General features: G+C 38.2%; 1 protein-coding gene across 1 annotated transcript in view; it reads left to right on the top strand.

Moving 5' to 3' along the window:
- LOC107713170 (gamma-aminobutyric acid receptor subunit alpha-3-like) overlaps positions 1 to 25,646 on the top strand; it is a 175,334-nt gene that overhangs the window by 27,106 nt on the left and 122,582 nt on the right. Inside the window, exons 3-4 of the mRNA XM_016518602.1 lie at positions 15,033 to 15,154; positions 18,622 to 18,689. Of these exons, the coding sequence (XP_016374088.1) occupies positions 15,033 to 15,154; positions 18,622 to 18,689 (190 nt within the window). The remainder of the gene's footprint in view (positions 1 to 15,032; positions 15,155 to 18,621; positions 18,690 to 25,646) is intronic.

The following is a 25,646-nucleotide window of genomic DNA, read 5'->3' as shown; positions in this document are numbered from 1 at the left end:
CCTTCTCTCACTCTCTTGACTGCCGTGAGGATCGACTCGATCCGAGCAGGAGACAAACATGCCTGCATCGTGGTCGAATCCCATACCACGCCCAGATAAGTGGTCCTCTGTAATGGAGAAAGCACACTTTCCTTGGCGTTTAGTCTTAATCCCAACTCTTTCATGTGAGCGATAACGACATCTCGATGCCGAACCGCTATCTGCTCTGAATGAGCTAATATGAACCAATCGTCAATGTAGTTGAGTATGTGGATGCCCTGGAGTCGCAGAGGAGCCAGAGCAGCATCCACACACTTGGTGAAAGTGTGGGGTGAGAGTGCAAGGCAGAAAGGAAGACACACACACAGAGCGCTTGCTGAATGACAGAAAAGCTGACGCCGGTTCCACCGCACGTGCTTTTAAGCTTCCTGGTCGTTACGTCACCCCGCCCGTGACGTCTCGCCCATCCATTGGACTGATTACACATGTGATTCAGAGCGTGGTCACGCTGAAGGCGTTCCCAAAGCGTTTTGACGCAGCTCGAGTTCCTGAAGGGCAACTACTTTATAGTTGCAATTTAAGTTGTAATTATAATTTTGTAATCCGGTGCAAACATATCCACATTACTGTGTTCAGATGCTTTCGTAACTGCTGTTTTGTCACAGCTGTCATTGTTTGTTGTGGTTTTGTTATCTTATTAAGAGGATAGCACATGGCACATATTAAAATATTATTAGCATATTCTTGTTATTAGCATGTGGGTACGCAGCCATGAGGGTGGTGTCGGAATTTATGCAAACAGTATAACATTGTTCAGCCATTTGGAATTTCATTTTCCCCCTCAAACAAATAACAAAAATAATACCGCAGTGAGCATATTAGGCCTTAATTGTGGCCTAAATCCAAAGCCATCATACCAGATCATATCTTGGTAAGTGTTTAATAGAGAATCATTAAACTGTAGATTTCTAACTGCTTAGGAAGATATATTTGGCATGTTTCTTGATACAGCGTCTGCGTGTGTGTTGCCAGGCATGCTCAGCAGCCATCTATTCATCTGGATCCTCACCATCTTTGTCAGAGTAATTAGTCAAAGAAGAACATTGATTGGAATCTACCAATTCCATCTGGCAGTAACATAAGCAAAAGAGAAACACATGCACAAGAGAGATAGAGAGAGATAATAAGAGAGGGAAGAAAGAAACATCTGAGATGAAAGAGGAAGGATAGCAGCCATTAATTTTAGTGTGCCCCCCACACACACGATATTCAGTAGGGGTCACTGAATGTGAGGTCCTTGCTTTGGAAGCAGAAATTAATTTTCCGTTATGTCAGCAGATAGAAAATGTACTGAATTTGATTCAGTGTGACATCACAGCACCAGTCTCCAGGAACATCTATCGCCCCCCACCACCATTAAAAATAACACCACCTTTTTTCAGAAGATGATTTCAGATGTTGAAAAGCCAGACAAGTTTTACTGCTCCCTTTGGAGACGATGCTAACGGCAATCAGCATTTAACACCTCTATGTTCACTTTAGAAATTTTGTCAAGTATTATTTATTTATTTTTGTATTTTATTTATTTACTTACTTAATTTAAGTGCTGTTCATGCACCACTGATGTTTGCAGTGTGAAACAGCAGGTGTTAGTTGTAAAAACATGTATTGCTGTTTATGCATTGGTAATTAAAGCCAGTAACTAAACAGTCCGCTTTATATTGTAGTAGATCTAAAAATAAAGCTGTAAAATGACCTTTTATTTATAAATTACAACAGTTTTTGATGTAAAAATCCTGCAGCTCAGGAAACAGCAATGCATGACAACTAATTATCTAATAAATATCCTTATCAGATTTTTTTCTCCTAATAAAATCCTTGTAATGGTATCTTCCAAATAAGATCTCAAACAGTCCTCAAAGTCAAATATGTGTCAAGGGATGCAGAGGGATGATGCAGATTTTGCCATAAACTTAAAAATGACTGATACCAATACTTTGCTACTTCGACTATTTATTGTTCGATCACATCTAAATTTGCTTTTGAATGAACAGTAAGAAAACAATGCAAACTCAAAACTATCCCAGATGTTTAGTTGCCTTTTATAACATCTTCTTTACAAAAGGAAGCTTTGTTGTTTCTCACAGTCTGTTTGTTTCATTATCAATGGCATGAGGTGCAGCTAGGGAACAAAATTACATTCAGGTGAACTGAAAGCATTGTTATGCTTGAAAAAGCATTTCACACACATTTCGAAGATTTAATTTATTTAGGTAGGTAATTATAAAATAATACAAGCAGAAGCTGACTGTAGACCATATACAGCACAGTAAATGTGGTGACTAGGGTTGCCAACCGCTCAGTATAATACGGAAGTGTCCTGTATTTGAGGCATCAAAGAAGCATTCTGTATGAAAGCCATATGGAACGCAGTTTGTCCCGTATTCGTAGGCCATATGACCACATAGAACATACGAATAATAACTTATCTTTTTGGACAGTCATTGTTTTATTTTTGAATTAAAATGTTATTGCAACCATGGTTGCAATAACATTTTAGTTCAAAATTTTAAGTGCCATTGTTAAAAAAAAAAAAAAAAAGTTGTCATTATTTAAAATTGTATGCCATATTTATTTATGTAATTACTACACCACTTGCAGTCACAATTCTATAGTGGTACAATTTACTCAGGCCGATGGTTTGTGTGTAACGTGACATTTGACTTTTTTTTTTTTTTGTATACATTTAATTATTTTTAGAATAATTGTACATAAATAGTTTAAGCAAAACAAATGTGATTATTTCTGACTGAGAACCTTTTATACACCTTTTATACATATTCTTAACTGCAAACACGGAAATGACACACTATACATTACAAATATTTTGAGCGTCCCTTATTCTGTCCCTTATTTTCCTATAAATAATCAGAATTGTCTCTCATTTTCCTTTTCTGAAATTGGTAACCCTAGTGGTGGCTGACACAATGATGCATCTCTAATTTCAATATAAATACCAAATTAATTTCAAAATAAAGACCAAATTATACCAAGCTATTCTATCATTGTTGATCTTGCAGCGCCTATGAGGAATAGTGCTATAAGCATTTTTCAAGATTGCTCTGAGCACCCTCTGAGCAATAAAATCTATGCAGTAGTTCTCTAGGACACTTCAAGTTGTTTCATCAAGAATTTTGTGTCTGCTTGTAGGTCTGTTCCAGAAACAGGCTCATTATTTGGTTGTAAATAATTGATATAGATTAAAAAAAAAAAACAGAGTAAACAAGACTATTAAATGGACAAACCAGGGCCTTGTTACAGCATGCTTCATGGTGCTATCTACTTTGTTGTTTGTTGAATACATTTTCTGAGGGAGAGAGAGACTTAAATAGTGCTGTTTATTCAGCTGACCCATTTCCCTTACAGTCAGAGAGGGTTCTTTGGTTTTGATAAGCTTTTATTGTGATCCATAGCCCTTTCTTGCTTAGCCTCTTCCCAAGTAAATTTAATTTCATGTACAAATAAAACCCTCCCGCCCCCAAAAAAATGCTGAAAAGTATCCCAGAAATGAGGCACGGCGAGCCACTGGAGCAAGGTTGAATGTTAGCATTGAATTTGGTCTTCTATCAGGAAAAAAAAAGTCCAACATGTCTTAGCCCAGATTAAATGTGCTTAACGTTATTTAGGCGAGTTTCTGAAAATTGGATCATGCAATTCCACATATTAATAAGCATCAAGAATGGTGCAAGCTCTCTTCAAGCAACCCACTGTCTCCATCATCAAACTCACTCTGCCATACCAGAGGCACTGTTGGAGACAACATAATAATAACACAGGGCTCTTCATCTTGTGTCCTTGCTCCCCCAAGCTTCAAAGATAATTGTCTTTAAAGCTTTAAGAGATTCACTGAGCTACAAATATGTTGTTAAACAAGCCTAAATGACTACTGACACTGACTGCCAGGTCCTTATATTAGTCTATTCTGGATGGCAGATCAAACTAGCTCAAACCCTCAGCGCATACTAACAAGGCGACCTCAATCACACGAATGGCAAGAGCGTAGCTCTTTGACGTTGACCTCGTCGCATGATTCCAGCTTCAAGTAGCTGCTCTTCTTCCCCCCATGCTGCAGCGAGAAGCAATCCACGCGGATGACGCGTATCCGAGGATATTTTGCGTGCCTTCTCGAAAATGCAGCGAGCCCGCAAGAGCCATGACCAAGTTTAGGCATAATCCCTTTAGACTTCAGAGCAGCAGAGTGCTTATACCTCATGAGTATCTCTCTGAATCAGCACAGCTGTCGCTCCACGAGTCCTGCAGGCTCGCTGATGCCCAACGATACTATCACACGACTCTAAATCGGCTTTGCGACAGCACAGGCCGGAGACTTTGCTAATGGATAAAGTTGTCACAGACAAATCTCTCATATTAGCTAATGTCGCTCCACGCATCACAGCCATCCCTCGCTGCACGTACGTGCACCAATAGGCAGGGCTTGATTAAACTATTATTCGCAACAATCCATCTTTTACATATGAATGAGCTGCCTGTGTTTTGCCTCCCCAACAAAGCGCTGCAAACCTCTTTTCCGTCACGCACACACAAACACACACCCCACCCCTGTGTGGTGCAATCTCGAGTTAACGATTGCGGATAGCTCAAACCTCTTGTTGTCTGTTTTGTTTGGAATCAGTATCAACGCAACTGTCCGAAGTGACATGAAATCAATACCCGACAAAGAAAGGGAGAGCGCCACTCCTGCGCTCCTTCCATATGGATCACTTCGAAACTTCTGGCCGCTCTCCCTCCGGCTCATTGCGCATGCATTATTCACAGGCTTTCGAAGGATAGGGTGGCACTCAGAGATGTGACCGAGCCGACAAATAACATGCTGTCAATGGCTGGCGTGACTGTGTCAAGGTTAATGTGTTGCAGGGTTGCGGGGTAATGCTAGTTGAGGGGCAGCAGTCCATTTAGTAATTCTCAGCGTGCATCACTTACCAAGAGTTTCAACGTTCGCCACCTCCAGCAGGGTAATATATCAGTTGCATCGCTACAGTGAACATTACGCTATGTAAAGATATTGTGCTTCATCTCACTGCAGACTCGCTTTGTCTTTGTCTATTACAAGTAGCGTATTCAGTACATTTCCAATGTTGCGACACTCGTGCTAATTAACTAGTATAGTCTTCCCTATCTCACTGTTGCATTTCTGCACTTGTTGATAAACTGAGTAATAGCGTTGTCAACATCAGAAACGTTAAGTGGCTGATGGTCTCAGCTGGCTTCGCGGGAATCTGATTACACTCCCCGTTGGCCCAGCAGAGGGTATTTCTGAAGGGCTGCAGGCCAAACGGAGGAAATCAATGTCACCATCCGACTGCATGGAGCAAACGGCGTCTCATTTCAGCCACAACATGAGCTTTTATTTTGAGGAAGGATATCATACGTCACATGTTTGGGTTCACACAAGAGGAGAAAGGACAGAAAGGGATGCATGTTTCAACATAAATCCTACTCTGTCAGTGGCTTAGAGTATATTTAAAGACCTTTCAAGTACTCTTTAATACATTTTGAGTAGCAAGCTTTGTTTTTTAGGGACATTATTAAAATGTCCTCGATTTGTGGTGCGGTTTCTCCAGGGTGCTCTGCAGCGGAGCTCGGGAAGGCCTGTCAAGATTGGAACGTCAGACGTGGATGTTTTAATCCTCCCCGCTGATTTGCTTCTTAATTGCTCTGAGAGAAAATCACAGGTTTAATACAGCAGTGCTGTATTGAGCGCATTTCCATTTTTGTTGTGTCTGGCTTTCGTTTGATCACTGACATAAACTTTCATGTATTTTTTGAGGAGGGTTTTTTTTTTTTGCATCTTGAAATCCACAAATGGTCTTAGTGGACTGAGGAGAGAACTTCAAATAGTGAATTTTGGAGTGTGCCTTAGTATAAAAATAGCAAGAAAATAGCAGATTTCTAAGGCTTCTAAATTATCAACATGATCAAAACCTGTACAATCTGCTACACACCTTCTGTCATCTAATCACTCTTAATTTTAATGTAGAAACATTCATTTTCTGTAAAGCTAGAATTAATTGATAGCGTGCACTTTTTAGCAAGTAAAAGGCCTTTTAGAATAATTCCAAAAACATTCACCTTCAGGTCATGGTACACGAGTCTATGTTTCATGATGTACGCTGACACAGCATACACAGTTACTTGATTATCCAAACATTATTCATTCATTCATTATTTATTTATTTATTTATTTATTAAAAAAAAATCATGTTAAAATTTGAGTAATGAATATGATACATCCGGCTTTTGAGAAACGTGCATCACTCATCCATCATTGTATTGAATTGCTTTTTTTTTTGCCGCCACAATGAAAAGTATGGAGATTTAATAATAAAACAGAATTTAAATATATTTTGCTGTCTAAATATAAATATAGTCTGCTATACTGCTATAAAGAGATCATTGATGGTATCATAATTTCATTAACCAATAGCCTAGGTTACATCTACTTTACATTTCAATCAATCAATCAATCACTTTTGTCCTTGCCATTTTGATTATTTTGTTATCCAGATGATGGAACTGTGGCGCTAATAAAAAAGCTTTTATGTAATAATCTAAAATGCCATCATTTGTCAAACTAGTATAAACCTCTCATGATATCATTTTGCTTGGTCTACAGTCACTCACATGAATTGCCACTAGAACATGTGTAACATGAACCTAGGAACTGAGTAAACAAGCGATATATGACAAACCTCAAGACCAAGATAACAGGAAATGGAATAGAATTTGAGACTCCAATAAAATATTACACTGCATTCGTGACCTGTCTGCGGCTGGATGGAAAATCAATGCGCGGTCAGAATATCTTGGGCTATCTAATGAAAGATACAAACTGTCTGTAAAAGAATACAGCTAAAATAGGAGGAGGCTGGGAGATACAAAGTATAAAATAATCATTTAGACTACAAGCATAAATATGCTCTTTCTGAGTTTATGTATTTGGTGGATTTATAATTCATTGGTGGCCTACGGAATACAAGTTTTTAATGAACAATTTTGAAAAAATAATAACCTTAAAAAAAAAGCATTAAGTGTCATTTCAGAACAACTTCTTCTAAACTACTTCAGAGATTATCCTAAAACCAGAGAGGACTAAATTTAGAGGAGACTAAATAGGGCCATGAACGCATTTGGCTTCCATAAGTGCTTGCCATTGTTTCATTAAACAATTTTGTGTTTGTAGATGCTGTGCACTGAGTTAACTATCGCTGACAGAATGTAGGAAAGTAAAATGAAAAATTTACTGAACAATAGAGGACCTACAATAATGTACAGTATTTGAAAAATAATGTGTTTTTTGAACATTAAAGCATGTCAACATATTCTGTTACACCAAATACACAAAATAATGATCTTTAAAAAAGCATCATATGACCCCTTTAACAAGAATTATTTAATACATCTCTAAACAGCCTGTGCCAATGGATGATCAAAGTACCACCCATAGGGGTATTCACTCTGACAGCGATTTGTAAGAAAAAAAAAAAAAAAACGCTTTCAGCAAATGAACAGTGACACGAAGCACTGATCTACCAATGGTAATGGAGACACAGAAGACATTCATATACAGATGGTTTCTTCTCCATGATGCCATTTATTTATTTATATATTTATTTATTGCAGCAAGACAACAAATTTGTTTTCAAAATGGTATGACATCTCTTTTTTTCCATCAGTACATTCCATTTCGTATCATTGATCAAATGTTCAATAGCTATGACTAGTTATACACCAGTAGCATCACGGTAGTCAGCATTAGGAACGCTTACTATGCCTATAATCCACAATACCACCGCTTACGGCAAACTCCAGGGATTAAATTGCTGTCGGTGTAAACGCACCTTTAAATGGGAGCTATCCGGCCAGTGTGGCATTTTCTAAAAGGTTTTCAAAAGGTTTTCGTCAGTTGCTCTTTACTGAAAGTTTAGAAGTCACGAATATGAAGATGCTCTATGAAAAAATGAAGGTCACTAGGTGGGTGAGTACACGCTAATAGCATTTTGCCAAAATGTGAATCGCTTTATATCAGGGATGGGCAAATCTGGTCCAAAGTCCTGCAATATTTAGCTCAAGCCATTGATTGGGAAGTAAAAGTAATACACTCACATTAATGTGGTCCATATAGCTTGTGTGCTGTGTGAAGTGTCTGAAGCCATACTGTAGGATAGCTTTGTGTGAGAAATAGACTGCTGTTGTTAAAATATTCATTGTAATTACTCATCTTCCCCATCTGGGGTCTAAATACTGAGATCTGACACGGGCTCAGCCTTATACAGCTTTATCACGGCGCTTGCCATTTCGCGTATCAAAACACAACATACAACATAAAGGAGGGCGTGTGATATGGTGCAATGAAGTTAGCCAATCACAGTGGGTGTTTACTTCCATTTTGGCAAGAGGTAACACCCCTTGAAATTGAGTGACAGTGTGAGGATGGAAAAATGAGAATTTTTACAAATATTAGGACTTTTTTTCGGTGCAAAACACTTTGTAGACTTTATAAACTAACCTTGAGAAACATAATATTCAATTTGAAACTGCATTCTATGACCCCAATATATTAATTTTTAATTTATATTTACTCAACATTCAAAATTGAAAACAATCTGTTTAGGTTATTAATTATTGCCAGTGGAGTCAGTAGACTGATTTTGAATAGTGCTACCAAATCTCTTTATTTATGGGTCATCAAGCCAATAATCTATAAATGGGCTGACAGAGTTCTTGTGCTTGAACCTGCATTTTACTTTTATATTTAGTAAATGTTATTAATTGAATGGCATGTTCATATTTCCTTTAATAAAATGGATTTGGCATAATTGTTTTCATCTACCAGCTTTCGTAGTGTCCAAAGCACACCCTTGAATTTTCTCCAGCAAATCTTGCCTTGTCATGCTATTTGTTGTGTAATGAAAAACTAATTGAAAATGGTGTAAACAATACTATTAATATCTGTTCTGCTCCAGAAGGTGATTGTATTCCAACAAAATTTCTTGCATTATAAAATCCCCTCCATTATCTGAACTGTGTGTGCAAACACATTATACAATATTCAGGAGTTGATTTCAACACTGTCTATTTGCCGCACTCCACTCTATTGAAATATTACGTGTATGTATACATACAGTATACTGGCAGCTCAGTGAAATGAATCACATTTGCTATTATCTGGACCTCCTGGATATTTTTCTTTCCCACTTACTTTATAAGAAAGAGGGAGAGGGTGAAGAGAGAGGAATAAGGGATGAGATAAAAAAAAAAGAGATTGAGAGAGAGAGAGAAAGAGAGAGAGAGCTTCAAGGATACCAATACACAGAACGTGATAGGAGAGGTTTGGGTTGGGGGTGGAGGAAGGGTGTTACGAGGAAAAGTCAATTTTTTATTTGCAGGGATGATGTGGTGGTAATGAAGAGGGATGAAGCAGCTGCCGCCAGGGCCCATGATCCTCCAGCACTCCAGCCCGACATCTGAGAGAGAAATTCCAATCAGCTCACACACCTCACATAACACCAGATGGGGACACGTATGTCTTGCATTTGGCTGCACACAGATGATGCATGTTTCCTGTCCAATCTGACTGACCGTGTCACCTCAAATCAAGCAACATTTGGCACATCTATTAATTGGGTTTGTTTGCCTTTTTGTCAGCATTTGTGTACCCAAAATGTATCTATTTATTTAGAGGCCCCCGGTTGAGAAGCACAGTCTTGAAGAAGAATGTCCTAGGGCCTGTTTACACCTGGTCACTTCATGCAATTTCTCTTATCGGATAGCTATCTGATTTGTTAAAACGGTTCCATTTACACTTGGCCAAATAAATGTGTCTCTGGAAAATAGATACAAATCCGATTTTTAATTCCTGTGCTATATGCAAATTTAACAGAGTTCACATCAACAAAAGCAACAGATATGTCACCCTGGACCACAAAACCAGTCATAAGGGTCAATTTTTCGAAATTCAGATTTATACATAATCTGAAAGCTGAATAAATACGCTTTCATAATGCCCTAATGATTTTTGACATAAAAGAAAAATCAATAATTTTGACCCATATTTTTGGCTATTGCTACAAATATACCCCAGCGACTTAAGACTGGTTTTGTGGTCCAGGGTCACATATGTGCTGCATTTTATTCATCATCAGCTAATTTCAAGATCAAAGACCACAATAGAAGAGAGAGCTGCATCAGTACTGGAAAGATAAGTTAGTCCTACTTTTAATGAATGATTGTGTGTTGAGTGTCTGCATCTTACTCTCATTTTCATTTGCGGCAGTTGCACGTCGGCTTGCTGAAGAGATACTCAGCTACTCATCCACGGCAATGCGTGTTGCATTACCGGTGTCATATCTGATTATAACATGTAATATAGCCTATAAGATGCTCTCACACATTTTTTTTTTTTTCACATTTTGGGAGGAGTAAAATTTATATATGTGGTTTCAACAACCAGATGCAGTTACACTTGTCCAGTTTCGTCTGGACCTCCTTAAGTGGTTTGAGCGTTTCGGAGAAAACGCATGTAGTGACCAGGTGTAAACAGGCCCTTAGAGACCTGAAGGGCTCCGTTTCTGTGCACCAGTAAGCAACCGCATAGCTCCACCCAGAATATCCTAGAAACCACTTAGGAGAGCCTTTGGAACCATCCAGAACACCCTGGCAACCATATATCAACATGGTGAAAAGCATTCAGATCCATTCACATTTTCTCAAAAATGTAAAAAGTCATTAAATAAAGACAGACAGACAAATAAATTTGCATAAACGTATTTTTGTATTATTTTATAATTGATATTAATAGTTGAGAGAAGACAAGAAAATTATAGGAGCCAGACTTGATTGACTACTTGAGCTCCATGTCTCACTAACCACTAGGTCACAGCGCCAGTGGAAACTTATCCACCATATTTTTCCAGTAAGAGCGGCCATTAATTGTCAATTTTTTAGGTTTGGCTTCCGGTGTCATCTGCTTCCAGCTTATGTTAGCTGTACAAAACAGCTAATTTTGCTGCTTGATATTGCAAATTGGTGTGTCTTATTATATTATTTCAATGTATTATCTTAACTATGAACACACTGGTTTGTAGTGCAAAACGTTTTACCGTTTACTGCGCATTGTTATTCTTCTCGTTATTTTCCTATAGCGGCTAATGAATTGGAATTCTCGCACATTCACAGAAAACTGCTTACTTCCGCGTTGAAAGTACTTGTTTGAGGTCGACAATGAAGGCTAGAGCCCTAGAATGCATTTGAAGAGAAACTTCTCCAAGGTTTTCCTTTAGGACTGTATTGTAGAGATGCGTGGGGAATGAAACTCGGTAGCTTGTATCATCTTTCTTCAGCTGTATTTTTTTCGTTTGGCAATCGCTCCATACTTCACTTTCGCCCTACCGTGCATTCATTCTCATCCTCCTCTGCTTGTTTTAATGGGCTGTAAATTACCTTTAAAGATTTGCCTTCACAGGGTTACGTAAACCTGCTGGAGAGGCTGGCAAACAAACGTGAAGGAGGACTTGTATCGCAGCCTCATGAATCCCACTAATAAACCTCTGGTTTGAGTTCACTGAATGGCCATCTTCACAGGATGAGCGTCTCTGGCAAGTAACAGCCATTCATTAGCTTCAATTCAGTAATACAAAAAATTGCAATGTGCAGACACACCATGAAGAGCCACAATGTTCAGCCCGTCTCCCCAGTTAATCAGGCATTAGCTCATTTTATCTCCTCAACACAGACAACAGAAAGTACGGCCATAGACAGTTTCCATTGTTCTTTCACTTACACTTGCTGAATAGAGCAGCCATGTTTCTGTAAACGGAAAGAGGCTGCATGATCTACAGCTGATTAATATCAATGAGCCGATATTCAAAAGAGCAGCAATGAAGGCAGGATGCAGTTTCCGCATACAAACGGTGCTCTTGAGTGTCACTTAAAAAAACTGCAATTTGTCATCTGGGTGGCTTTCTTGAAATGAATAAATTATCAGAACTCCTTCACCGCAACACAGTGGGAAGATCATCAGCTTCCAAAATGTCACGTCACTGACAGGTCTGGTTGATCCCTCACCGGCCGGCTGACACACACACCGATCAGTCACATGGTATGCCGTTGAGCTCTGGGAGAAATACAAAGGGCCCCTTATCAGTCAGTCGTTGCAATGCTTTCAGCTAAGCCCCTCCACACTCAGGTGAGACAGGGTTTCCCTGCAAGGAGGTGTGAACCCAAAGAAAATGAATTAACATTGGACAGAGGCTGGTCTGCCTTTGCTGTTGGCTGAAAGCAGCCGTTCCGCCATGTTTACCTCTCCGTGCTGCTGCATTTTCAGCTCCACAATAAAGTCGACAGCCTCTTGAGATGATTCAGTACAAAATATGCCAGAGTACTCTGATGGAAAAATACAGCTCACAAACACTCTCCTAAACACACTCTGGCACTACAGAAAGGCTTGTTTTTTTGTAGCTTCTGTTATATGCTGCAACACTAAAAAGGATTTTGCTCATGTTTCAGTGTGATGATCTCTGTAATGGGCTCTTGTGACCGTTTTCAAAAGTGCAAAGAGGAGAATCATTCATTCCAACCTCTTTAAGCTCCTCAGTCCAGAGTAAACAAGTACAAGTAAACAACATTTTGTTGATGCTAATTGTTACATATTAAATAGCAAACTGTTAATTCTGCTTTTCTGTTGGAGGAAACTAAGTAATATTCAATGTCCAGTATACTGGATTTAAGCACATGCATTATGAGACTATTTATTTTTTACCAGTGCTGCAAGATAAAAGCAAGTACAGCATATTTGCTGACTACTGCATTTAATGTGAACTAATAGGTGTAAGAAATAAAATATGAATAAGATAATAATTAATAAAACATGCTCATTCGTTCATTTTATTTTATTATATTTATTTGTTTAGTTTGCATTTATAGTGACATTATATGCATAAGTAGTGAGTAAAACTAATGCACAACATGTACAGTATTTAATATATAATTATTTCCTGGAGCAGCTTGTTAATTTGATCATAATTATGTCAAGATAGTATGATTATGACACAATGTAAACAAAAAAAAATCACTTAAAGTTTTATGATTCTTCTGTAATTCCGTGGTACTAATTATTATTGTACTATTTATTTTCACGTAGCATCAATATTTGGTAAATATTTAGGTCAGGTCAATTTTAGAATTTCTAGAATGAATCCTGAAACATTGGTTTAGTACAGATAACTTTTTTGTACTAATTTTGCATGTTTTTAAAATATATTTTGCTTCTGCAAGGATAGGAACATTCTAGAAGTGTCTGTAACATTCTGGAATATTCTAGTGCTTTGTGGAACATTCCAGAACATTGTGGGACTAGTCATAAAAGACAAAAATCATCCAACAAACACTTCTGAAGTTTTGGACGACTCACTTTTTAGTAACTGTTTATAGATTTTTATATTCACCGTGTCAAACTTCATAAAGAGACATTAAAAATAATAGTGAAACTAAACTTTTATAAAAAATAACCTTTATAAAAATAGTTTTTTTTCACCGTTTCATTGTAAATTGAATGATTTTTTTTTCATAACAGTTATATTTTGTAATGAGAAATGTGCAAAGACATTTCAGCTAGAAATATGGGATCACTTTCTCTGTGTCAGTGGTGTGAAGCATCATTCTTTCCAAAAATGACTAATCAGTGTTGTGCAGAAAGAGAAGAAAGTCTAAAACAAGTTTATCCAGCAACGTGGTCATGTTTTTGCTGCCACAAGAGGACTAAACAAAACCTTATGAAACATTGCCAAATGCAATGCGTGTTTTTTGACAAACCTTTTGTTTTGCATGCTATTTTAAGGCCTTTATAGGTCAGCATGTAATTGGCGCAAGGTCGCTTCCAGCACAGCCCTTGATTGAGGACAGCACTCATTATCTCATCAGCTTTCTGTCTATCACACCCTCCATCGTGCCACTGCATTGTTCATCGGGGAATCACAGCCCCAGCAAGACATAATTATTCTGCATATTCCAGGTAATTAAAGAACCAGGGGTTGGCTGAATATTCAAGAATGCATTTGCAACTTTTGGAATATAATGCAGCCAAATCCCAGAGCTGGGATTTCTGCAAAGCCATATTAAATTGTGTGACAGGTTTCACTAAACCACTTGGAATTCCATTAGTTCTATCACTCCTCTGCTCTGTCATTCTGTCTGTTTTTTATTTATTTATTTTTTGTCACTTTAACTCATTTTCCTACTTACTTGGTGTGCATGTTGTTCAGACAGGTCTATACGCAGCAGTGGTATTCAAGTAAGAAATACTACAGAAACTAAATAATCAAAATGTAAAAATAAAACACTGCACTATTATAATTGAGAAATAAAAGGCCATTTTCTGCCCTGATTTTAGCCCTCTCATTTCAACATTTTGTTTAAAGGGGCCTGTCACCTTTAAGACTTCAATGTAAACATCCACTGCTATGATTGGTTTACATATTTGCATATGAAATAAGTATTACATGTGAAACTCTTTTTCAATCAATCAATCAATCAACCAACCAACCAATCAGTCACCTCCTAGAAGAAGCTGAATTTTAAGGTTTGGAGATTGTGTCAGTTGAGTCAAGGAAAATTAGGAATTTGGGTCTATGGTAGAAAGAGCTAGGATCCATTTGAATTGTGGTCAGGCTTTAGTTTTTTGATCGTTAGATGAAGTCAAGCTGATATTTCCTTTGTAGGACCTGTCCTGGACCCATTCATAATGACTGCATCTCCTACCCTTCAATCGCAAAACATGTTCAAAGATGGAAAGATCAAAGATGTTGACCAGATCAATCTCTCGTCTTCTCTATCCATTCTTCTATTTATGACTTCAGACTCTTATTGCTTAGTGGCCTTCTTGCTATGTTTTTTTTTTTTCTTGTGGCCTATTTGCTTCTTTTCAAAGCATCCTTACTATCTTTACGAGAAATGAATCTCTTTGTTCTTCTCCACAGGGTTGTAACAGGTCACAGAGAGCCCATTCCCGATGACAGCAAAGACAACATCACCATCTTTACCCGGATCTTGGACCGCTTGCTGGATGGTTACGACAACAGATTGCGTCCCGGACTAGGAGGTACGATAAATGCCTATACACATTTCCTTCCTCAATGTCTCCAGTGTCCACATGCTGGCCTTACCATTGGCTTGCAGATGGAGCGTGTTTTTCATCAGTCTGTCTTTCATATTTACACTTCTTAGCACAAGTCTCACACCTCTGAGATCCATGACAGATTGTGTTTTGGAACAGTGAAATGACTCATCTTCTCTTGGCACTGTAATGTTTATCAATAGCAAAATCTGTCACAGAACAGCGCTCTCCTGAGATCGCTTACAAATCCTAAGCTTAAGGAGCCCCAGGAGCCTCATGAGTTGAAGATGGCTGATGAAAATAAAGAAAAGTCTTGACCGCTGCTGTGATGGCGCACCCACAGATTGCTCACTTAATCATAATGAAGAAGCTGATCGGATCCCCTGGTCATTCTGGATTCATTAAATGCTGAGCATCGATGCACTATAGTCTACGTCCCAATGACATTTATAGAAATGTCCCACAGATGTCCATTAGACCATCTCCCTCTGCGTATATTTTTTCTCCTCCACAGAGTGAATCCCTAGTGACCTCTAAAAGTACAGATCCTGAATTGTGAGCCCAGCTGTGGGCAGTCAAAAATCAAGATGTATGCTTTTGATAAATGGGCTAAGTCACATTGGCGCACTGAGAGCTGCGGGGCTGATACTGTGGAGCTGGACGGCTTCCATCGCCTCTACTGCCTGAGTCCTGCTGTCTCCACAATCCTGGCTCCCGTCCAGTCACCCACCTCAAGCTCCATCAAAGCTTTCCATTTCCACCCTGCTTTACATAGTCGCTGATGCGCATTACAGTACTCATCACATCAAAGTTGCTAACTGGAACTTGATGACTTACTTCAGATGGTTAAAGGCCTAGAGTGTGCCACACACAGGACATTTTTTAAGTGCACATATTATAGGCATTTCAAAGTTCACAATTTTATTTTTGGGGTCTGCTTAGATGATTTAAAGTTAAAAAAACATGATTTTTCTCATAATATACATTGCTATGGCACCTATTTTCACCCTCTGCCTGAAACACTATGTTTTAAGTCCTGTCTTTTTAAAGCATAAGGCTTAATAAAAAGCTCAGTCTGCTCTGATTGGTCATTAGTCCGAGTCTGTAGTAATTGGTCAACTGCTCAGAGTTTGTGTCAGAAATGTAATGCCAGTTACCATTAGTTTTCAGCCCCCAAGGCATCGTGAGCAGCTGTAAAAAGTGGTGCTGTATTGGAACTCCATACAATGTTTTTTCTCTCACAGTAAAAAAATCTGTATCTCATCGATATAACGAAATCAATTCCCCAAATGTTTTCTGAAGTTGGGCAAAAGCAGCCAGTAGGTGGGAATTGTGGTGTATGTAGACACATGGTGACGTAGACACAGAAATATTGGCAGGAGTACAAACAAAGCGTTTCAGGCAAGTTTTCTTATGGAAAGATTAACTCTTTCCCCGCCATTGACGAGTTATCTCGTCTTTTAGAAGACAACGCTTCCCCGCCAAAGACGAGTTTTTACGGCTTTTCGTGTTTTCACTGTTGGCGCTATTACACATCTTCTGAACGAGTACAAAACCTCCCGAACAAAAACACACGTGAACAGGATGGAGTTTTACAGCTTTTCGTGTTTTCACTGTTGGCGCTATTACACATCTTCTGAACGAGTACAAAACCTCCCGAACAAAAACACACGTGAACAGGATGGAGAAATGAGCGATCTCTTATGTAAACCGATGCATATGAAAAATAACGCGATCATCAGCAATGGCAGCATATAAATGAAAACCGCATAATGTTACGGAGTAAAATGTTGATCCAGGAAGTGGTATATGTCTGTGTAAGCTTTGGAGGTGTTGATAGAAGCGATTTACTGGATTTATGCTTTGATAATCGTACTGAATATTACCCAGATGTAGTTTTAGATTTTTTAGATTTTCTCACCTTTTTGCTCAAAATTATGCATTTTTATGAAACCTACCTATATTCAAGTGTTGATTAAAAAAAAGAATGCTTTAAGCTAGAATAAAACTGATTTTTTTTTTGTTTAAAAGTAGCGGCTCTGATCTTTATTTTGGTGTATTGCATATTCAAACATTCATACACCAAAATATTCTGGAGGCCATCAAATTTTAGTGAAAACCATCAAAATCGCTGGCGGTGACTGGCAACTTTTTTCAAAAATGCTGGCGGGGAAAGAGTTAAAGGGGTCATGGACTAAGAAATCTAAATTCCCTTGATCTTTTGATTTATAATAGGTCATTGTGCTAAAAAACTTCTGTAAGTTTCAGAACTCAAAAGTTCCTCATTAGTATAAAAATCTGCCAAAACGAGCCCGCCTCTGCAGAAGAAGATCAACGCCTGCTTCTACATCACTGCCTGTTTAGCCCCGCCCACCGATTTGCACGTGTAATAGGTAAATACTAAGTTAGACAAACAAAGGTCTATGCTGAAACCAAGCAATATACTTTATTTATTTTATGAAGATCCAGGCCACGTCAGTAAGAACTTGGTCCTTTGTTCACTTCATTTTACCACGGATTCGTTCACAAAAAAGGCACAATTCGACGCATGATTTTCAGACATATTGAAACTAAAAGACAATGCTGTGCCGAATATTTTGGATCCGACAGAAATGTCACAACACACAAGTGTGAGTAACTTTTTATTTTGTGGTCAATATTGCTTCATAAACAATTTTAAAAAACAGATGCAGTTCATGACCCCTTTAATGGCATTTACAGTATAGTCTCAATACTTTGCTGGACCCTAAGTTGGGAGGCATAATCTTTCTTCTAACCCACTCTAAAAATCTGCAAATCTGCTGTCAGCACTCTTAAAATCAGCGATTTTGTGATCTTTTTTCATGCTTGCTGAAACCAGGAGCTGTAGTGAGCCAAGTGGAATTATTTGACTCTAAATCCCCATTAACAACTTTAAAGTCCATTACATAAAGTATTATCCTTCCTTCTAGTCAGTGGTGAACCCAGTCATAGACAACATCAGGGTGGCAATATGTGCTCAATTTCTCATTCAGACAATCTCTGTTCCAGTGAATTCTCTAAATAAAATAACCAAATACGCCACCATAAAGGAAAATATACATCTACTAACAAATAGATGCTTTTTGAATTTGCTCAGTAAGGTTAGTTGCTGCAATTGTAGCAGACATTCTGATATTTATTAAAATGAATAAAATGTCAACAATAAAAACACCTAGCTAGGTTGTTAAAAGTCATAGGTTACCTACACTAAAACTCCATAGATATTGGCATCAGTTCATACTGCTGTTAACACTTTCTCTGACAAGTGGATGCGATGAGACCTGTTTTTCAGTTTGGTCAGGTGACATTAGACATATATCTCATTGTTGCCTTTACAGATTTATAGCTTTAAAATGAATTTAATATTTGTTTTACATAGCAGTTATTTCTGCTCTTACACATACTCTTTCTTTGTCTTTTTGTCCAATCAGAAAGTGTGACTGAGGTGAGGACAAACATCTATGTGACAAGCTTCGGGCCAGTATCAGACACAGATATGGTATGTGTGTTCTTACTATTGCTTAAAGTTTTTATACAGATTAGGTTCACGTGACGATTTTGTTTTTGGTTTTTTTCTTTCATTCTTTCTATGTAAATACTGTATATATTAAAATTTTCATATTCGCTTATGTCAATATTTGTCTGTTCCTCAGATTTATTGCTTTTTTACATAATGTATTATGCTTCAACCAGGTATGGTTACATGTGATTGGTGGCAGATTACCGCATGAGAAAACTGAGATGTTTTCATTGCTGTTGAATTTAGAAAGATTTGTTTGTCAAATGTGCCATAGAGGAAGACATAGTACCAGCCTTTATTTCCCTTTGTCCCAGTGAATGTGTGAAGACGTGTTCCTTTATGGGCTCATTTAAGAGAGAAGATAATTGGTTGTGAGACTGCATGGAGAAATGCATGCGTCTTAATCATACACACAATTGGCTCTGGTATGCAAGATGAATCACCACAGCCATGCAGCAGCACTTTGTATTTTGTCTGAAACATAATTTTCTAATAGCGACAAGAAAACATCACAATCTGTCAAATTATACAGAGCATGAAACGATACTCAAATTACACAGCAATAATCATCAAGGTTAATTTTAGCATAATCAACCTATAAAGTTTATGCAAAAAATACTGCATTTCCAAATATGTCTTATGAATTGTGCCACTTCAAAAAGTAGAACTGCTATTATGAAAGTCCAATTAGTAGGAAATTACACAATATCTGATACACAGAGGACTGTGGGAAAGTGTATCACAGAATCTAAGTTGTATATAAAAGATTCTATAGTCCACAACTACAGCTCTTTTTTGATGTTTGTGAATACAAAAATATAAATGTCACATTGCCCTACAGTAGGCCTACATACAGTATGTTCTGTAAGTGTCACCAACCCAAAATGTGGCTGTGACGTACACAGACGACTCTACAAATCGCAAGCTTGCTATAATTGGCTGCTGTTGCGATAAGGAAAGACTCATTATCTTTGATCTATGCCTTGAGGTGAGAATATCACATTCTGCATGAGAGCCCTAGTATGTATCATGACTTATCTTCAACCTACTCTGCAATGGTATCAAGACCGAATTAGAAGACAGAGGCACAGCCAAAGCAGTCAGTTTCAGGATGGACAGGGAAGTTGGTCGTTAAACCCAGACAGGAATTGTTTGGCCCCTGCATCGTCATGCTATGACAGGAGATGTGGCGTAACAAGCACCGCTGAAGAAATGCTTTCGGAAGGTGATGCACTGTGACCGTCTCACCTGCTACCTGGAGGATAAAGAAGTCCAGGACTTTTGTGCTCCAGCTAATGGGATCAAAAGTCTAGCATTGACACACACCAGCTCCTGTCACCTGATGGAATATGGGTTCCTTACCACTGTCACCTTTGGCTTGTGTAGTTGGTGTTTAAAGCTATCCAGGCTCATACGTACCTATGTTTCTGCAAAACTCAAAAAGTGTACCTATACATATAAATCCCTGTAGTTTCCAATTGGAATGAATACTAGAGACAGTCAAACTCCAACAACTTTTATGTCTTTTCACACAAATTATGATTTACAGGGCCAGAGTTTTGATTAAGAAAGCCTCATTTTTGCACAATCCCAAATATTATGTTATGACTTCAAAACAATTGCTGAGAGATTTGAAAACTGATATTTTTGAGTGTTATCATCACATATACAGCTTCATATGTGTATGGGTTTTATAACCCTCGGTAGCTCACGCGATACCGTGTTGCACTTGTGAGGTGAAGCGTTCCGATATGAATCCGGTTAAACTACGGTTAGACAAAACAACTCAAACCCACGTATAAGTTAATATAGCAAGGTTGCATCAGTGAATGCATTTTTTAATCACTTTTGCATTCATTAACATTATCGGGTAGGTTTAGGGTTGGGTTTGGTGTAGGGTTATGTTATTTTCTGACACGATAGAGCATTAACCTTTTAGCGACTCTCCCTGGACATTTGAATTCTAAACCACTGCAATACGTACTTGAAGCAACGTAATAAAAATGTGCCACAGTCACACACTGAATGCATGTTTTAGCTCCACTCACTGGTATTTTCAATGAGCCTGGGTTAATTTAAAAACACTTAATATTCAGTCATTTGTATTGATTTGACGCCATTGACACTATCGAGTGTGAATAAAACTTAAACTGAATTGAGCTGAATAATGGCACTGTTGTCTTCTGTAGAGCTGCTTTATAGCTGAAACTGAAGTTGTTTCATAATTGATGAACACTGACACTGCTATTGAATAAAACTTAAACTGAATTGAGCTGAATAATGACATTATTGGCTTGTTAGAACTGCTTTACAGCAGAATTTGAATTTGTCTCATGAAGTTTGCATTACTGCTTTGAAATAAAGATGACTTGACACCATCATCTTCTACTACGGAACTGCTGCCAACACTGGCCACCACATCGACTCCCTTGACAGAATAAGTGCCCTTAATGAACCTCTATCTCCCCATAATCTTGGGCATTCTCATAGGCATCTGCAGAAGTGTCGTCTTTTTGGAAGTAGAGACAGCTAGTTAGTCCTCTCGTCTTCAGAAAGGTCAGTATAGCACATATCGATGGGGAAAACCCAATAGTCTGTGAGGTTAGATGTTTGAAAATTTTGAGAAGTGTTTGTTAATGATATGTCATAAATAGTTGTGCTATATTGAGGGTACAGTTTATGTGACGATTGGTAACATATACCTTGTTTGGTGGAAATGTGAAATTCCTTCATGCATACAGAGAATGAATAAACATTCATCTCAGACTGTTGTTATGCCATCACAAGAGTTATTTTCATTGTGCTGAAAATAACCGTCCATAATAAGTGATCTGCTGTCTCTATGTGACGTCTCATCAACCCCCCATGATTCCAAGTCATTGGGTTTGCATATGGGAACATCAGTGCTGAGTCTAACAACATCACAAGTCTAAAATGAAAGATTCACAGAAACTGATAGAATATACAGGCTTTGCGACAAGATTCTGTGGGGAGAATGATCAGTCAGGTAAGCAGAAGATAACAGTGGTAAAATGCCTCAAGAAAAAAAAAACTGAAACAATGTATAAAGTCAAAGCTTTTGGCTGCTCTAGGCTATGACTGCGGTCACGGTCACGGTCACTGGTCTTTGCGGTGGCCTGGCAATGTCACGTTATACCTTGAGGAAGACTAGTCTCAAGGAGAGACACAGTGCATTGAAAGCTGTTAGAGTTATGTTACTAATGACTTACCTCGTGCAATATCGACCATTCATTAACCATCTAATCCATATTGCACTCAAAACTGGCAAGAACTGTCCGAAAAGGCAAGCTCTGGTCTGATCGAACTGATTCTGTTCATTCTCTGGGAGTTAGAGCGTACAAGCTTTCATCAGTCAACCCGGAAAAAAAGTTGCAAAAGTTACAAAAGTGTCAGTTCCAAACAAGCAGGTCATTACTTTCACTGGAAGAGTGCCCTCTCAAAGAGTTTGCCAGATCATTATCCTCTTGGTAGAGTGTTCTAGGAGCTATTGGTGTTCTTGCCCCTGCATTATAGTGTCTAAGTTGTAGACACTAGTACAGTGATGGGCAAACTTGGCCCTTCCAGGCCACTTTCCTGCAGAGATTTGATCCAACCCTGATATGACTCACCTGCCTGTAGCCTTCTAGTAGTCTTGAAGACAATGATTAGCTGGTTCAGGTGTGTTTGATTAGGGTTGGAGCTAACCTCTGAAGGAAAGTGGCCTGGAAGGGCCAAGTTTGCCCACCCCTGCACTAGTATATCCATGTGCTATATTAAAGGACACATGTCCAGTTGTTAGTCTTGTGATCTTTCATCACAGGCCTCAGGAGTAAGCTGAGAGGAATGAGCCCATGCTGTCTGCACCTGAGGTCAAAGTACAGGTGGTTCCTATAGTCTACTATTCAGCTTGCCATCTTTTTATATTCCCACACTAACTCAACCTAAAAAGTGGGCCTGTATTTTTGGTCTTTCCACATTGTACAATGTCAGGTATAGTTATTTTAGTTGTAACTTTCTCATTACTTGAAGACCTCCGCGGAAACACTTCCCTGTGATATTTAAAAAATGCACTGCATCAGCATCATCAGCATATTCTAATGCACAATATGTAGTTCTTTTGACATTGGCTTTATTACCAATATCACATTTGGGCTTTTTTGTATTTTTACCCTGAGCCTGCATTTTTGGAAACGTCTCAGCCTTTTTAGGGATCTTTTGTCCTTCCTGAAGGGATTGTCAGTGACTTACTTCATTGTGAGCCTTAACGAAATTCTTCTTAATTCTTTGCAAGATTAAGCTGGATAGACTCCATATATCAGATCAAAAGCGCTGTAGAATAATCTCTGAAGCTATGCATGAGATACTAGTACAGGTATAGGCTAGAGCATCAAACTATTTGCTTACAACCTTCTAGCAAAGTCATGATTATATTTACACTCTATTCAGGCTTTGTCATGTTCCTTATTTTAATTTTAAGTAGTTCAAGTTGTGGTCCCCAGTTTGCATACTGAGAGCTGTTTCAACAGCTTGTGCAAATGTCAGATTTGCTTCAGATAACATTATCTGTTGTCAGGCTTTGTAGCAAATCTCTCTTATGATCCTGTTCATGCTTATCCAGATTTGTCGCAGACTCATTGTTCACATCACTTTGTAGGGATTTGGCACCAGAGTGGGTCGCAGAATTTGCACTCTTGTTTTGACTTCTCCTGTTTGGAAAAAGTAATGTGTTACTTTACTAGTTACTTAAAAAAGTAATCTGATTATGTAGCTTGTGTTACTTGTAATGCGTTGCCCCTAACACTGCTGTGTTTAATATATTAATATCTCAGAAAGCAGGACATTTTTACCAAGAAGCACATTTGAGAGAAGACTGCAGAAGATTGATATTTTTTTTATATCTATTGTTATTATTATTTTCTCAGTATTGATTTGGTAATGCAGTACCAGTAGTTTTGACATCCTTAGTCGATGATAGGAATCCTCATCTGATGTACCTCTTTTTACTCATATTGTCAAAAGTGCTATTGATCTCATCGTCTGAAACTAATAAGGAAAAAGTAATGTTGAGGGCATCTTGAAGTTGTGTTCTTGGAATCAAAGAACTTGATGTATTTGATGCATTCATTATATTCTGACAAGTCTCAATGTAAGTTGTCAGTTTATTACCTACTCTGCTCCCATTCCCATTTCACAAGCATTACTGTGGTGTAATGACCGCATGAAAGGACTCTTTTTTTTATTTTTATTTTTTTTCCCTAATCATCCTCATCAAAAGGGACAAAAATAGCACTGTGTCAAAATTCTTCTAAATATACTATGCCATTGAACAGATGCATGGTCTTAAAAGTTCCCGGGGCAAAAACAGCATCTATGCTTCCTACAGGCCTAACATTATTCCCATTATATCACCGCAGCCTTGACCGAGTGCCTGAGCTGTCAGTCATGACATTACACTATTATGGAAGAAATGAGGGAAAGACATTAAGTGAAACAAGGTCAAGAACTATCTCATGAGACCGGTAAAGAGCAGAGCACTTATGTGATGGCCTCGTCTGCAGATTACGACAGACATTTCTTTCATTTAGTAACAGAAGCGTTTTCCTCTTTAACGAGGCCATCCGTACAGTCATTATCTCTAGGTTATTTCTGCAGTTTTAAGTATAGCAGATGTCGTCGTCTTTTTCGCTCTAGCCATTTTTCCTTTCACCTCCATCCTAGACCTTCTTCTCCATCATCCTTCATCCAGCCTTCAATTTCTTTTTTTTTCCTACCAAGCCTTTTAGCTTCTATTTTCGTTTCTGCCTAATGCTTCTTTTTCCACCTGTCTTGTGAAAGATTGCACTGCTCTGTAACATTTGTTTGCTTGTCCGCACTGTCATTGCCCATTCCTCCCTTTCTCTATCTTGGGCTTCATCTGACAAGTGGTCTGTTTTGAAATTTAGGCCAGGCTAATCCGCCCCAGGTGATGTGTCGAGCCTTGTGCAAACTGAGGATGACATGGTTGTCCTATAGCATGAAAAGTCCTCGTCTCATTTCAAGTGGAACTCAGGAAACCGCTGGTATCTGCCAAATATTACCTAACTAACTCAGCTCTTAAATATTTTTTTCAGGTAAAAAATAGGCTTTTATTCATAGATTTAAACACATTTTGGAGAGTATCACGACGTATGCGTTGTTTACGTGCAGGAAAAGCACACACATGCGTTGTGATACTCTCCAAAATGGTGCTAGGGTGATGCCGAAGCGTTCACTGCGTAATGAAGCCTATTAGATTGCAGTTTGAATGCCCCTATAATTCAAGTTATGAAAGCAAAAAAAAAAAACCCTTTTCTAATAGTTTTCTTAAATATTATTGTGTGCGCGTGATTGCAAATGAGATGTTTATTTTATACAACAGTTCAACAAACAAGTCAATATTGAGTTACATTTTTGACACAATATTGTTTTTGTTTTTTGTTTTTTCGCTAACATAGTAGTTTTTTCATATTAACGTATTTCGTTAAAATAGTTCCAAGCAAAGCCAGATAAGAACATTTGCGTGTCTCAGAGCAACACTGTGTGGTGTTTTGTTCTTGAGTGAATCTGATATTGAACGAATCAGTCATTTAATGATCCATTCATAAAGACAGCCACTTGCTTCGTTTCTAAATGAATCAGCAATTTTGAATGAATTGTTTGAATGAATGATTCAATGAATCACTCATTAAAGCAGGGACTTACTGCCACCTACTGGCAGTTTTTGTGATATATTTATTTATCCATGACAGGCCTAAACCAGACAAGGACCAGCACAAAAACACAGTCAGCAAAATATTGTTTAATTAACATTATTGGAAAAAATCCCCAAAAATATTAAGATTTTTTGTCAATATCGCACACCACTACTCTCTTTACCATTTATGTTTTGCAATGATTGAACACTGTAACCAATAACAA

Source organism: Sinocyclocheilus rhinocerous, unplaced genomic scaffold, assembly GCF_001515625.1.
Source record: "Sinocyclocheilus rhinocerous isolate Xijiao unplaced genomic scaffold, SAMN03320098_v1.1 scaffold387, whole genome shotgun sequence".
In the NCBI taxonomy this organism is placed as follows: Eukaryota; Metazoa; Chordata; class Actinopteri; order Cypriniformes; family Cyprinidae; genus Sinocyclocheilus; species Sinocyclocheilus rhinocerous.
The sequence above is the reverse complement of the archived record's forward strand: the minus strand, read 5'-3'. Positions and strand labels throughout refer to the sequence as shown.